This window comes from Nelumbo lutea, chromosome 3 (genome assembly GCF_056320005.1).
Source record: "Nelumbo lutea isolate HS-2025 chromosome 3, American lotus-T2T, whole genome shotgun sequence".
NCBI lineage: Eukaryota > Viridiplantae > Streptophyta > Magnoliopsida > Proteales > Nelumbonaceae > Nelumbo > Nelumbo lutea.
Window position 1 is genome coordinate 45038646 of NC_142686.1, and position 14280 is coordinate 45052925.

The window sequence follows — 14280 nt, forward strand, 5'->3', positions numbered from 1 at the left end:
GATCGATTGGAATGGTCTTTTATTGAGAAAGTTCTTACAAAGTTTGGCTTCCATAGGAAATGGATTGATTGGGTCATGTCATGCATAAAATCAGTCTCCTATAAAATTTTGATTAATGGCTCCCCTTTTAGAAGCTTTGAGCCATCTAGGGGCATTAGGCAAGGAGATCCTCTATCCCCGTACATTTTTGTTTTATGTGCTAAAGCCTTAACTAGGAACCTAATTGATGAATCAACCAAGCATAAGAGCCCAATTGGTTTTAAAGCCTCAAGGGATGGTCCTTGTATCTCTATTCTTCAATTTGCTGATGATTGTCTTATTTTTGCTAAAGCTACCATTCTGGATTGTGTGAAGATTAGGGAGATACTTGATAAGTTTGTTGAAGCTTCTGGTCAAAGTCCAAACTTTATGAAATCAACTCTTAGAATCTCTAGTAATATCCCATCTAGATTGCAGAAAATTATTTCAAAAATGCTTAAAATCCCTCTTGAGAGAAAAGACTCCACCTATTTAGGTGCTCTGGTCATCAATGGAAGAGTGTCAAAGGAGGTATTCAACAATCTTCAAGATAAAGTTAATAGGAAATTAACTGGATGGAAGAGGAAGACTCTCTCTTTGGCTGGTAGAGCCACTCTTCTTAACTCTACTATTAGCTCTATGCCTCATTTTATCATGACCTCATTCAAAATTCCAAATAACGTGATTGATGAGATTGATAAGAGACAAAGGAATTTTCTTTGGTCCAAAGGCAATGATAAAAAAACCCATTCATCTAATGAGTTGGGGAAAAATTTGCTTCTCTAAGAATTGGGGTGGTTAGGGCCTTAAAAATCTTCACTGGGTTAATGAGGCTTGCCTAGCAAAGCTAGGTTGGAAAATTCTAAAAGACAAACATAATTTATGGGTCCGAGTGATTTCCCACAAATACCTTTGAAATGAATCTTTTTGGAATGCTAAGTCTAAAAATGGAATTTCTTGGGCTTGGAGGGGAGTTCTGAATTCTAGAGGCTTACTCAAAAGGGGTCTAGATTGGATTGTTGGCAATGAAAGGAATATTAAGTTTTGAAAAGATATCTGGTTGGACTCGAATCCAATTGAAGGTCTATTGAATATAGAGCCTTCGGAGGCTGAAATTGAGCATGAGGAGTTGCTAGTAAGTGATGTTATTAATCATGAAATACATATTTGGGAGGAGAATAAAATCTGTAACTTTATTCCCCTCAATATTTGGAATGGCATTAGAGCCATCTTTATCCCCTCTAACTCAAATGAGGATATGTTGGCTTGGAGGTTGAATCCTAAAGGACACTTTATTGTTAAATCGACATACAAAGAAGCTATTATCACGCATAGGGGTCAAAGTGATTTTAACCTTCAGGTCAACAAGATTTGGGGGCTTAAAATTCTTCCTAAAATCAAATCCTTTTTATACCTGCTGCTTAATTCTAGGCTACCTTCTAAAACCTTCTTAAGGTCTTTAGGTCTCTCCATTGATGTTGGTTGCAACTTCTACGATGGAATTGAAGACACCGATCATATTTTTAAAAATTGTACTATTATTAAACAAATCTGGAACATCTTAGACCCAAATATTAAGGGGCCTAGTGAAAACGACTCCTCACTTTGGGAGTGGTGGGATGGCTTATTTTCCAATTAGACTGATTCTACGATCCTTATGAAATCCTGCTTTATCTTGTGGTAGTTTTGGGAGAATAGAAACAAAAATACCTTCCAAAACCATTGTAGCCACCCTTCGGTCATCATTGATAGAGCTTTGTCTCTATATTTTAATCGCAGTGTTGAAAATTGTTCTAAATCCAGTACTATAAATAAAGATTGGAAGCCAATCAAATGGAAAGCTCCAAAAGGGAGTTCTATCAAAATTAATTTTGACGCGTCCAGAAATGATAAAGGTGATTGCACAATTGGTTGCATTGCAAGAAATCAATGGGGGATTGTTCTTGAGACCAACGCTTATTTTATAGGGGTCTGCATGGGAGGCCCACAATATTGCTTTTAACTATAGGGGTCTCCCCATCTTCATTGAGGGAGACTCTCTTCTTGTGATTTTGTGTTTAAAGAACAAAGTGGACTACCATGGAGATTGAAGACCATCATCGAGGAGTGTTTGAAGTTGGTTGGAGATTTGGAATGTGGTGTCACCTACAACCATGTCTATAGAGAGGCCAATCAAGCTACAGACTGAATGGCAAACCAAGCTCTTTCTTTTCCTCTCAGCACTCTCAGTTTTTGTCCTCCCTCTATCCCTAGAGACTTAGGTTCTATTTGTTTTTGTGATGCTTGGGGCCGAGCTACCCCCGTCTTGTGTAGCTCCTCCTATTTCTACAAAAAAAAAAAGAGTTTATAATTGAAGAAATTATCCAACCATCATGGTTTTACTGGGAGGTTTTTCATCTCCCTCGAAGTTCACGTTACATCCTACCTAGGAATGTAATAAGTTATACTTGATTACAAGGTTTTGAAAACCGAATCAGACCGAATCTGGATGGTCGGACTGGTTGATATGGGAATCATTTAGGCAATTGGTCCTGTTTCACCTTAAAACCGTTCCTAAGCCAAAAACCGTTGACTTGATTAGTGACCCACTAACTAGAGTGGTCGAATTGTCAATCTAGACAATGGTTTTTAGTCATTTTTATTTTAATTAATTTTTTTATTTTTATAAAATTAGAATAAGTTGTTTGTTCAAACCAGATAGGCGAACCGTTGTCCACTGACCCAGAAACCAATGGCCAAAGCAATTCTGGTTCCAGCTCAGTTTTTAAAACATTGCTTAATTATTTCTCTGCATCTTCAAACTGCTTTAAGAAAGTGGTTTTGCTTTTGGTAGATTGGACTCTAAGGTAGAGTTTGGTAAATTTGAGGTCTGAAAAGCAAAAAATAAAATAAAATAAAATAAACTTCGAAAAAAAGCTTTGAAAATATTCAATGGAAAATTTACTTTTTGCTTTTATAGACATCTGAATATAGTGGAATTGTTCGATAATCTAAATTCTATGACATCTGAAAAGTTGTATTTTACAAATCTACCCTCAATTTGTTATTTAAATATTAATAAGCCAAAAAATTAAAAATTTATAATATTATATAAAATATTATAATAAAATATTAATTGAACAATTATTATAATATTTTATAAAATACTATAAAATGATTTTAATGAAATAAGAAGTTGTCTTCATCCTCCGGACACTTGAAATAGAGGTTCTTAGACAAGGGTGGTAAGGTTGGTGGCAGAGATAGAGGTTGAAACAGAGCAAAAAGCCACCGTCTATGATTTTGGTTGCTAGTCACCGGGCACCAATCATCAAAAGTCCATCTTCAATCTAATCTGCGATTTTTGTTGCCAATCATCGGCCGCTAATCGTCGTTCATATTCCTTCAATTTTTTTAATGGTTAGAAAACGAAGAAGATGAATAGTTGGGTTTTTTTCGACAAAGGGAATGGGTGGAAAACCATTTTCCTCTGCTACCCCCAAATGCTCTCAGAGGTGGCTCAACGTCCGTTCAATGCTACCAAATGTGTGAAAAACCATTTTCCTCCACTACCGACCGATCCTGAAGCACCAAAAATAAATAAATTTCGTCATTTGGAGCTCCATTCAGTGTTACCAAACGCCATTTTATAAAATTTACTCGTATTTGGTAAATCTACTCTTTTTGAAATAAAGACAATCAAAGACGTTGTAAATCCTTATTATACTCCATTTTCTAAATTCTCCGTCTTTGGTCTAATGGTTCATAAGCGTCAAGAATGATTCTTCTACATTGGGTAAGGAAGCAATGTGATATACAACTAATAAGCAGGCAAGGTTAAGAGTCTATTTGGAATCGTTGCTGTTGCTCTACAAAACGGTGCCACATTAGCATCATGTAGGAAAAAATGGTGTTTTAGGAAATAACCATTTTTTCATAGAAAACGGTGTTGTAAGTGACGCCTTAGAAATTGAGAAGGTATGGCTTGGAGCAACACCAAATTTGACGTTTCTTAGGACTGCAGCTCGTTGCTGCCAATAGGACAGTGATGTGACAGTGAATAATGGATAGAAGTGCAAAAAATATTTCCTGGAGCATTGGTACCAAACATAAAAAGTTGTTGCTCCAGGGTAGAAACGATTCCAAACAAAAAAAAGATACCATTTTCTAAGAAAATAATGCTCCAAATCACACATCAGCATCACCATTTTATCACAAAACGGTGAGAAAGTAAAAGTACAAGAGGTGAAGTGAATTAATTGGACATGTCTGTAAGTAGAATTCCGCCATCCTTAAATCAAAATCAAATTTAATCAAGGTTGAAAGTATTGTATTGGTACTAAAAAGCATGAGGTTATGGTTTTTTTAGTTTTTTAAATTGGTTTTTAGGTAGGTTTTTATGTATATTTTTTTATTAAAGAAAGAGGATTTTGGATTTTAAAACCTAAAAGGTACGATATTATATACCCGATATCGAAATTTTGACCATTTAAATTTATTACATACATGTAAAATAATCCCTCTATTAAATCCAATACCCAATAGCCTTGAAGTTATCCAATGACCTCATATTCATAAATACTGGGTAATCAGAATTATAATTGTCTTTCAACTTTCAAGCAATGGCCTAGTTGGGAATTTTTGTCAATGGGTGAAACCAAAATTAAGTTTGAGAAGGAATACAAAATACAAAATATGTACGGTGCAAATACAGGTTTGGAAATATAAAATAAAAGGGTGCAAAGCCGAAACTCCAGAAAAGAAAAGCATCAATGTATAAATATTTTTTATTAATCATCGCTTTTCTTTAAGATTTCATTTTATTTTATTTATCTCTCTTTGAAATTGCAATAGGCATTACCCCATGCTTCTATGGAGTTGGTAGCTTTATTTTAATTTAGTGGGACAAATTTTTATGTATTTTGAATTGACCCCACTATTTTTATTTGAATTAACCTCTTAAGAATTTTAGAAGACAAATGGGTTCAATTGCTCACTGAAGATGGCGATGTGTAACTACAATTTACGATGGATAGTGTGAATAGAGAATAATGGGCAGGAAATCTGATTTGAACTCTACTTAACGCGCACGCATGTGTGATAAAGAGTTGCCAAAACCAGTGCAGGATTCCATTCCTGCTGTTATTCTACATGTTTTACATGCTTGTTGGGACAACGAGATAGAGACTGCCTCAAGGTTGGGTGAAAGTAAATGTTGATGGATCGATTAAAGAAAGGAAGCAGTGGTGGGTATCATTAATTATCCAGATTGAATTGGGTTCCTTGTAGCTCCATCTCTATTTATTCCACATTGCTCATCCATTCTTGAAGTAGATGCTCATGCATTGCTTGAAGGTCTCAAGCTGTCTCAATCCATGCACATGTCTGATCGATGTCTCCCATTGTCCTTGAACGTGATTAATTCCAATTAAAGTGATTGCCAATTATTTGCTTAATTCGAAAACTAATGATCCTTAATTCATGACTGTAAATATTGTGCTCATCAAGCAGCATTCTGCCATCCGGTTAGGCATATATACCTAGGTTCTGTAATAAAGCTGCCCTAACTTTGTGTTTGTTCTTCTTTATATGTACTAGCAAGTAAATCCATGCCAATGTATGGGATTGAATAGAAATTTGGTTAGGCCAAAGTTCATGTTTAGCATTATTAATTGATCTTGGTTTGGCCTTTAACACTATCTAATCCATCTAAACTCCACCCATGTTTTATTAGAGAGAATAGAAGGAATCCAAATATACTAAAAAGATAATAGAGGGATTTAATGGGGGAGAAGAGATGCTATAAACATGAAGTATTATTGAAGTAATGAAAGGGAGAGAGATTTCAGAATGAATAATATTAAAGAAGAGTAATAATAGATTTTAATAGGGAAAATTAAGAAGATTTATATGAGAAGACATGTTTGAACCTTGAGATTTATGAGACTTTATTGTAAAGGATTAAGGGTCTGTTTGGCATGTCTTTCCATGCGGTCTTTTGATTGTTTACAAGTCGGGTAGACCGATTTTTAATATATTTTCTTTTGGTTCGCAGAAGATCTAACCACCAAAAGCTAGAGCGTCGAAAAGACGCAAGAAACCCATTTTGGGTTGATTTTGCAAAGCTCCAAGTGAAGCTTTTCATGTTTTTCGCATTTTATTCTCACACAAAAAGACATTGAAAGACACGCGAAAAGACATGTATCTACCAAACTAGTTTCAGGTTGTTCAGATCTTCATGCAAAATCTCAATACGTCTCTTTTCAAAAAAGATTTGCCAAACAGGCCCTAAGATACTTAATTTATATTGTTTTTTATTTTAATAAATTTTCTATTTTTAATTTTTAAATACTTAGCCCTCCCCACCATATATTCCTATTTCTTGGACGAAGACTGCTTTATTTGTTAAGGGAAATTTTTGGCTGTTCGAGAATTAACTTATTCAGTAAAAGCCAAAGCACTAAGTGATAGATATGGATTTGCTAATCCTCTACGTACATAAGAAGTACTTGAGAATTTTGGATTTACCTACTGGCAGAGTGGAACCCTCTCTACAATATAAAGGTAGGTTAGGTATACTCCACTGTTGACACGTGGTAAGCTATGACCTGATACTCTTTTCACCAGAGGATCGTGTACCATGACTGATTAAAAATAACTAAAAAACAAACAAAGACAACACTGAAGAGAGGGAACAGAGGAGAGGTCTTCACGGAGAGCTCCATCAGCACTTAGCAGTCAGCACAGCCTTCGGGCCGAGCGAATATTCTCCCTTCACCAACGCCTCCCGTCTGCTGCGGAGAAGCCGAGACGTGTCGCTTGTTGTGGGCCCATTACACTCTTGCCATTGCCGGCGAATCTTCCATGCTGGCATTCACGTGGCACCTCTCACTCATCGTCTCGTTGAAGAAAAAATTTCCGGAATTTCTTTTCCCTCATCTTTTGACTTTTCCTTCTTTATTCCTCTTCCCAGCTCCCCTCCCTCCATGTTCTCTCGTTTAGGGAATCTTGGTGTCCTTTGTTTTTTTTTTTTGGAATTTTTTTCTCTATCTGACCATCTCCATTCAAACTTAAAAACCCTTTAAAGAAAGCTTCATTAAGCCTTGATCCGAGTCTCTGTTACTCTTAGTCTGGCCACTGATATCTGCTTCTTTTCTAGCTAATTATAACTCTTTCTTTGTTTCATTCTTCCATTTTGTCGCTCGGTAAGATCGTTATCCAGTAATCAAAAACCAACTTCAATTCAGATAACATTCCAAGTCATTATCAAATCTTTCTTTTTGGGGATCAAAATCTCCCAGACAGTTCAACAACCAAAAGAATCTGTTTTGATTCCAAGAGGTGGTAGCTTTTGTTACAGACAAGAATGCTTCTGCTTTACAAGCTTCCTAGCTCCGACAAATCAACAGCTTCTTCTGTACACAAATCACTCTGATCTCCTTTATATCTCGATCCCTCCATACACTTTAATCTTTTGATGCATTATCCATTGAAGGAGAGAGAACTGTGGATAAAGAGTGAGAATTCGAATCGGAGACTTTTCACGGTACTATCGAATGAAGGTGGACCCGAACGTTACTTTGCCAGCTTTTGCTTTTCGACATTCTCTAACAATTTTCTTTTTATTTTTTTATTCTTTTGTTGTCTTTCTTCTTTTTCTCTCTCCGTAATGAAGGAAATGGGGAGTTGCAGGCATGCAGCAAGGAAAGCAAAAGGTTTGTGAAGTATGAAGGAGAAGTCGAATAAAGGTTTTTAAACAACAAGGAGTTAGAGAAAAAAAACCCAAGGCGTCATAGTTTCTGTCTGTGCAAGTCAATTTGTGGGTTTGGAGTGGCGGTGGCGGAAGTGGTGGTGATGAAATGGAGAGGAGGTGTGGAAGTTATTCGTACGAGACGGGGGTGGCGGTGGGGGTGGTGCTGTCGAGGGATCCTAAGTCTCGGCTGAGATGGACGCCTGATCTTCACGACCGGTTTGTTGATGCGGTGACCAAGCTCGGTGGACCGGATAGTAAGTTATTCTTATAGCTATAGGTTTAATTATTTGAATTAATTAGCTGTGTGACTGAGTGAAGTCTGGCTAGAACTTAGAACCAGTAGAGGTTCAGTTCATACCAGTTCAGCTGGCAGCTTATTTATATATTATAAATTAATTTACAGAAGCAACTCCTAAGTCAGTACTGAGAGTGATGGGCCTGAAAGGATTGACGTTGTACCATTTGAAGAGCCATTTACAGGTTATAAGCAAAAGCAATATTCCAATTTGTATTATATGTTGTCCTGCGTGCTTTCACAGTTTACACTTACAAGTTATATGAGTTGAAAGATTCATCACTCATGCTTCATTTTTGGTGGGTTCAGAAGTATAGACTTGGAAAGCAAGCGAAGAAGGAAGCTAACTTAGAATCAAGAAGCAAAAGTAGTGTTAGTGACGGTGAGTGCATGCTCTTCATTAATTCATAACTATTTCTATTTCTTTCTTTACCCAATTGTCAATGGCTTTTAAGGCTTTTAATTTACAACCACTCCAATAGAAAAAGAAATAGAGAACATTGGTTTCATGTCCAAGCAAGACTTTTTAAGGTTTCATTTGGGTTGAAAGAAACGATGGTGATGTAACCGTTTTTGGTCACGTACCATTTTTTGTGATGTATAAATTTTTTGGCTAAGTACCTCATTGTTTGACCCGATGGTGACGTGCCTTGGTGATGAGCTACTTGGTGGCGAACTCCCTGGGGGAGAACTGCTTGGTGGCGAACTGACCGATGGCGAGCTCCCTGGTGGAGAGCTACTTGGTGACGAACTGCCTGGTGGTGCTCCCTAGTGGCAAACTGCCTGGGGGCAAACTGCCTGGTGGCAAACTCCTTGGTGGCGAACTGCCTGGGGGCGAACTCCCTGGTGGTGAACTGCCTGGGGGTGAACTGCCTGGTGGCGAACTGCTTGGTGGCGAACTGCCTGGGGGCGAACTGCCTGGGGGCGAACTGCCTGGTGGCGAGCTGCCTGGTGGCAAACTGCCTGGTGGCGAACTGCCTAGTGGTGAACTCCCTGGTGGCGAACTGCCTGATGGTGAACTGCCTGGTGGCGAACTCCCTGGTGGCGAATTGCCTGGGGGCGAACTGCCTGGTGGCGAACTGCCTGATGGCGAACTGCCTGGTGGCGAACTCCCTGGTGGCGAATTGCCTGGGGCGAACTGCCTGGTGGCGAACTGCCTGATGGCGAACTGCCTGATGGCGAACTGCCTGGTGGCGAGCTGTCTGGTGGCGAACTGCCTGGTGGCAAACTCCCTGGTGGCGAACTGCCTGGTGGCGAGCTGCCTGGTGGAAAACTGCCTGGTGGCGAACTGCTTGGTGGCGAACTGCCTAGTGGTGAACTGCCTGGTGGCGAACTGCCTGGTGGTGAACTCCCTGGTGGAGCGCAACCCGACTACCCTCCGCGTGAGGTGGTTTTCTCTCCTTTGTAGGCGGCGGGAGCTGAGGGACCTGCGAGAACTGAATCAGAGGACCCGAGGGTATTTTCCCGGCGGGGACTCTCCGATGCCTAAGTTAGCACTCTGATTACAGAGGGCTTGGAGAGAAATGAGAGAGCTAGAGAGCAGGGGGTACCATCCTTTTTCGTCCCCCTCCCCTTTGGGGGGTGAGGTCTTTATATACCGGAGTCCTCGCGGGTTAGGTGGGTGAAAAGCCTCCAAACGGTAAGACTCGTCGCATCCTATCAGAACCAGGGTACGGTGGTGAACTCCTCGAGGTCCTCAGGCTGGCGCTTGTGTCAGGCGGCCAGGTCGGTGTCTAGGCCAGGTCATCAGGTCGGCGCCTGTGTCAGTCGGCGGGTTAGTGTCTAGACCAGGTCGTCAAGCTAGCGTCTGTGTCAGTCGGCGGGTCAGTGTCTAGGCCAGGTTTGTCGGTGGGTGCCTTGGCCGGATCATGCGCTAGGCTGGTCCAGGTCGGTCAGGTCGCGCAGGCCGCACGCCGCACGCAGTTCACGCAGGCCGTGCACAGTTCGTGCAGGAGGCACGCTAGGCCGTGCGCAGTTCGTGCAGGCCGCGCGCAGGTCGCACCAAGCCGACCAGACTGGTGCCCGGGTGGGTCACCAACTTCGTAAGTTTGTTGGCTGAGTGTTTTTCTAGTTGTCACGAGGTGCCACGTGTCACAATTTCACTGGAGGGCCAATTCTGCCCTCATCAGATGGCATGAAAGGAAAGTAATTGCAGAATTGAACCATTCGATTTCGACCCAGGGTGGGTTTGGTTTTAGACTTTCAGTCGACATTAACAAGTTGGGTCTTCGAGTTTAAGCCCAACCTATATTAAATATGGTTTTGGGTGAAGCTTCTTTTTTATCTTGGATGAGTCATCAGTTAGATTTGGTCTGAAGTGGTGCATATTGGACTCATGTGTATACTGTGGTACCTTTTTCTTTCTTCTAACTAATAAGTGCTTCTTTGGTTTACAGGAAAGGCAGATGGGCATAACCACATGCATTCTTCTGTTATAAGCAGCAGTGCCCCCACACAGAACAACCAAGAGTACGTACAGTCCCTCCATAAATTTTCATAAAAAATATACGAAAAGAATTGCATCTGAGCACCTCTAAGCTAATCCATTCCCCTTATGTACGTAACAGAGAGAGAAAAATAGCAGAGACATTAAGGTATCAGATTGAGGTCCAGAGAAGACTGCAAGAGCAAATTGAGGTAAACCAGCTTCTATTGAAGTTTGATTTTATTTAAGCTTCAATCTATCCTAGAGTTCTCTTCTATAATTTCCAAACATTTTATGCATGCAGGTACAGAAGAAACTACAGAAGAGAATTGAAGCACAAGGGAAGTATCTACAAGCCATATTAGAGAAAGCCCAGAAGAGCCTGTCCACTGATAGGAAGTGTCCTAGGAGATTAGAAGCCACGGGATCCCAACTCACTGATTTATCTCCTTCAGGTTTCATGACCAAATTGAGGGAAGACGAGAGGAAGGGTGAAATGACGAGGAAGAAATTATTGAATGATAACCATGATAGTAACATTCAGCGTTCAAGTTTCCAGCTTTACCAAGAGTTAGGGGAAGCAAAGAATAAAGAAAATATGATTAAGGGCGATGAGGGTTCCTCACTTTTTGATCTGAAATTTAAAGGGGGCTATGAGTTCTTTGGGCCAAAGGGAAGTGGATCATAGCCCAGCCTGAGTACACGGAGAACATAGGAACCATTTTTTTTTTCTTTTATAAAGGGGATAAACTCTTATATTGAGATGATCTACTTTTTCCTTAACTCTCTCACTTGTATGCCAACCCAAAAAAAAAAAAAAAAAAACTTACTTGTAGGAAGTTCTGACTTTTGGTTGTTTGAGTTTCGAATAATTCATCCCCAAAAAAATAATTTTGTATAATTTAGATTTGAATATTTGAATGCTAGAAAGGATTTCTCTTTTGGAGAAATGGGTAAGTTGTTTGGTCCAACAACGGCAAAGTCTGGTTTATCATCTGGGTGTTTGTTTATCAACAAAAGAAAGAGACTATAATTTGCTTGTGGTCTTCAAGGGCAAATTATCTATTTCAACTTTGAAGCCAAATTTTCATTGACCTCACTGCTTAGAGTTCCCAAAAAGGAGAATAATGTAGGCTTATGTCTATTTGGATTCTTCTACGATCTCTGGTTTGGGCTTTCCTGAAGGCATCTTTAAAATCAAGGATTTGGGTCTTCCCCGTGGCCCATACCAAGTAGGGTTGTGTCTATGCTCATAGTCATAGACCCGGCCCTACTTTGTGCCGAGCCCAGTTAAAGATCCAAGGATGGGTACAGCACACCACACCGCCGACACCGGCCGTTGTCCATCGGCGACGAGAGCTCTGGCAGTACGTTCTCTAACATCCTCCTCCTCCTCCTCTTCTTCTTTTTCTCTTACAAAGGTCTTCCTTGTTTTATGTTTTCAACTATCGAAGGTGACCTGAACCGCACCGCTGCGGGAAAAAACCATCGATAATGTACTCTTCCCCTGGGTTTCCGAATACATCCACGCTTACACTCCACCGTACGATGATCGACGATCGCCGTCCGCAGAAGATGGGCTTGTCTCCTTCGATTCTCTCGCCCAAGAATCCCTTACATCTTTGATGCAAACTCGGCCTCTGATAAAGGGCAAATACATAATTAGTTGATAAAATTTTTTGGGTTGACTCAGATCGTCCAAAACACCACCGAGTCACATAGTACGAATTCCATTTGCTAAATTAGAAATTTGGATTTCAATCAACAAGAAGCTACCCAATAATGCCAAGAGATTCTTCTACTCATTGACAAGGTATTTGTTATTCTAATGTTTATGTTTCATAAGAATTCGGCGAGTTGACTCATTTGAGAGAGATAGAGATTATTAGACCGACCTTTCTTCCAACGATGAGGAGACACTTGCCGGACGTAGGATTCGACATGGAAGAGAACCTCACCTGCAGTCGTAGAAGAAGAACCCATCGCCGGCGAAGAAAAGAGAGGTCTTGCGCACCGTAAGCTGGGTTTCTTTTTCGTAGCAAAAACTCTCATGAACGACAATTCCTCTCATCTTCTTTAAGCCCACCTCTCCCCCTAGAGTGACGCTTGCTTCTTTCATTACTCTGACCATTTACCAGCAAAATGAAATATTTATCACTGGAAATATTGATCACCAGAAAAATGAAATATTTGGAAACCCAGGTGAGGTTCGGGTCACCTTCCGTCTGTTGAAAATAGAAAACCTGGAAGACCTTTGTGAGGAGGAGGAGGAGGAGAAGGCCAAATAACGTACAGCTGGAGCTCTTGCAGCGGAAGGACGATGGCCGGTGTGGTTGTTCTCACTGATGTGTGGGGTAGGAGGATTCGATGGAGGAGAAAAGAGAAAATGGGAGGGAGGCTTCGAATTGAAAAGGGTTTTAATCAGCTTTTTGTCGTTTTGTGCCGGTTCAACCGTATACTTCAATTAACGGCCAAAGCCCGTTAACATTAACATGTTTTCGCCCAGATGACGTGGTCGTCTCTCATTCGCGGGTTCACGCATTCCGTGAACCCGAACGCAAACTCAGAAAGAGGAGCACTAGACGTGGAAGATTCTTACATAATATTGATTTCTTCACTAAATTAAACGATTAAAGGCTACATTTGGTTTATTATCACGAAAAAAAAACGGACAAGTACGGATACATATAAACCTATAAACCACATCCTGCCCGTGAATTCTTCTGTATTTTGAGGCTATGAAATTTTGATGTGGGCTAATTGGTCATTCTTCCAAAAAAAAAGGCTACATTTGGTTGTAATGCATGGGAGTGCAAATAACACAAATATAAATTATGGTTTATTTTTGTTTTAGATTTGATATTTTCTTGTTTGTTTGTGAAAAGAAAATTAGGAAGTAAGATGGCGTGGTCCAATCTTATATGCAAGAAAATAGAGATGATCATTAATTTTCAACCTAATTTAAAAAATTCTAGGCTTGGAATTAGGTTTTGATGTTTAAGCATAGCTTGGCCTGGGCCCACATTAGGCCGGTAATTTTAGGGCCAGGTCTGGACCCAACACTTCAATCCCAGCTCCTAATATATTATGTGTATATATATATATATATATATATAGTTATATATAGTTATATGCATGCTTTATATTATATTATGTCTATAAATAGAATTCTATCTTTGATACCCGAAAGACATGACATTGGAAAATCCTTTAACCATTGAATTGGCATCATATAAAAGTTGTAACCAATCAGGTGGAACTTATCAAAATTTACCGAGGATTGACTGGTCAAGCTCTTTTGGTACCATGTATTTTTGGCAACATAGATTTTCCCATATAAATATTATAAATGATAAATATAATATAATATTATAAGATAATATATATTATATAAAACTTAGTTTAATTAGTGATTTAGGCTCAAAGCTTGGTATGATCCGGGTTGGGCTTAGGCCCAAGCTATAGCCCTTATTATAGGTGTTGTTAAGCTTGGCTGGACCCATTATCATTCCCACAAGAGAATGGAGATAGGAAGAGGTTGTTTGTTTGGGAGTGAGATAGGAAGCAAGATGATGTGGTATTGTGGTCCCCACTTTATATGAGAGAGAATTGAGGTAGGAGGAAGATGGTGCAAATTTTGCATCAGTTTTTGAGATGCAAAATTTACATTGTTAGTGAATGCAAATGAGACAATAAGTATGAATTTTGTATTAGATAGAAGTATTGTACTACAACCAAACACAACCGAAGTGTCATATCTGTCTCATATATAAATAAATTAATAAAATAAAAATATATGCAAAATAAACT

The 14280-nt window shown here is 39.7% G+C and overlaps 1 protein-coding gene and 1 long non-coding RNA gene across 2 annotated transcripts; one reads left to right on the forward strand and one right to left on the reverse strand.

Annotated features, from left to right (window-relative positions):
* Positions 1 to 7516: 7516 nt before the first annotated feature.
* Positions 7517 to 11320, forward strand: LOC148864644 (myb family transcription factor PHL11-like). The gene is made up of 6 exons (XM_088975624.1): positions 7517 to 8004; positions 8154 to 8230; positions 8355 to 8427; positions 10442 to 10514; positions 10613 to 10682; positions 10775 to 11320. Exons 1-6 carry the CDS (start codon positions 7857 to 7859, stop codon positions 11156 to 11158), a joined length of 825 nt encoding a protein of 274 aa, XP_088831750.1. The 5' UTR covers positions 7517 to 7856; the 3' UTR covers positions 11159 to 11320.
* A 183-nt stretch (positions 11321 to 11503) lies between these two features.
* Positions 11504 to 12858, reverse strand: LOC148864645 (uncharacterized). The gene is made up of 2 exons (XR_016109373.1): positions 12366 to 12858; positions 11504 to 12110 (listed from the first exon to the last, which is right to left on the reverse strand). It is a non-coding gene; the product is annotated as an uncharacterized LOC148864645 (long non-coding RNA).
* Between the last annotated feature and the right edge of the window lie 1422 nt (positions 12859 to 14280).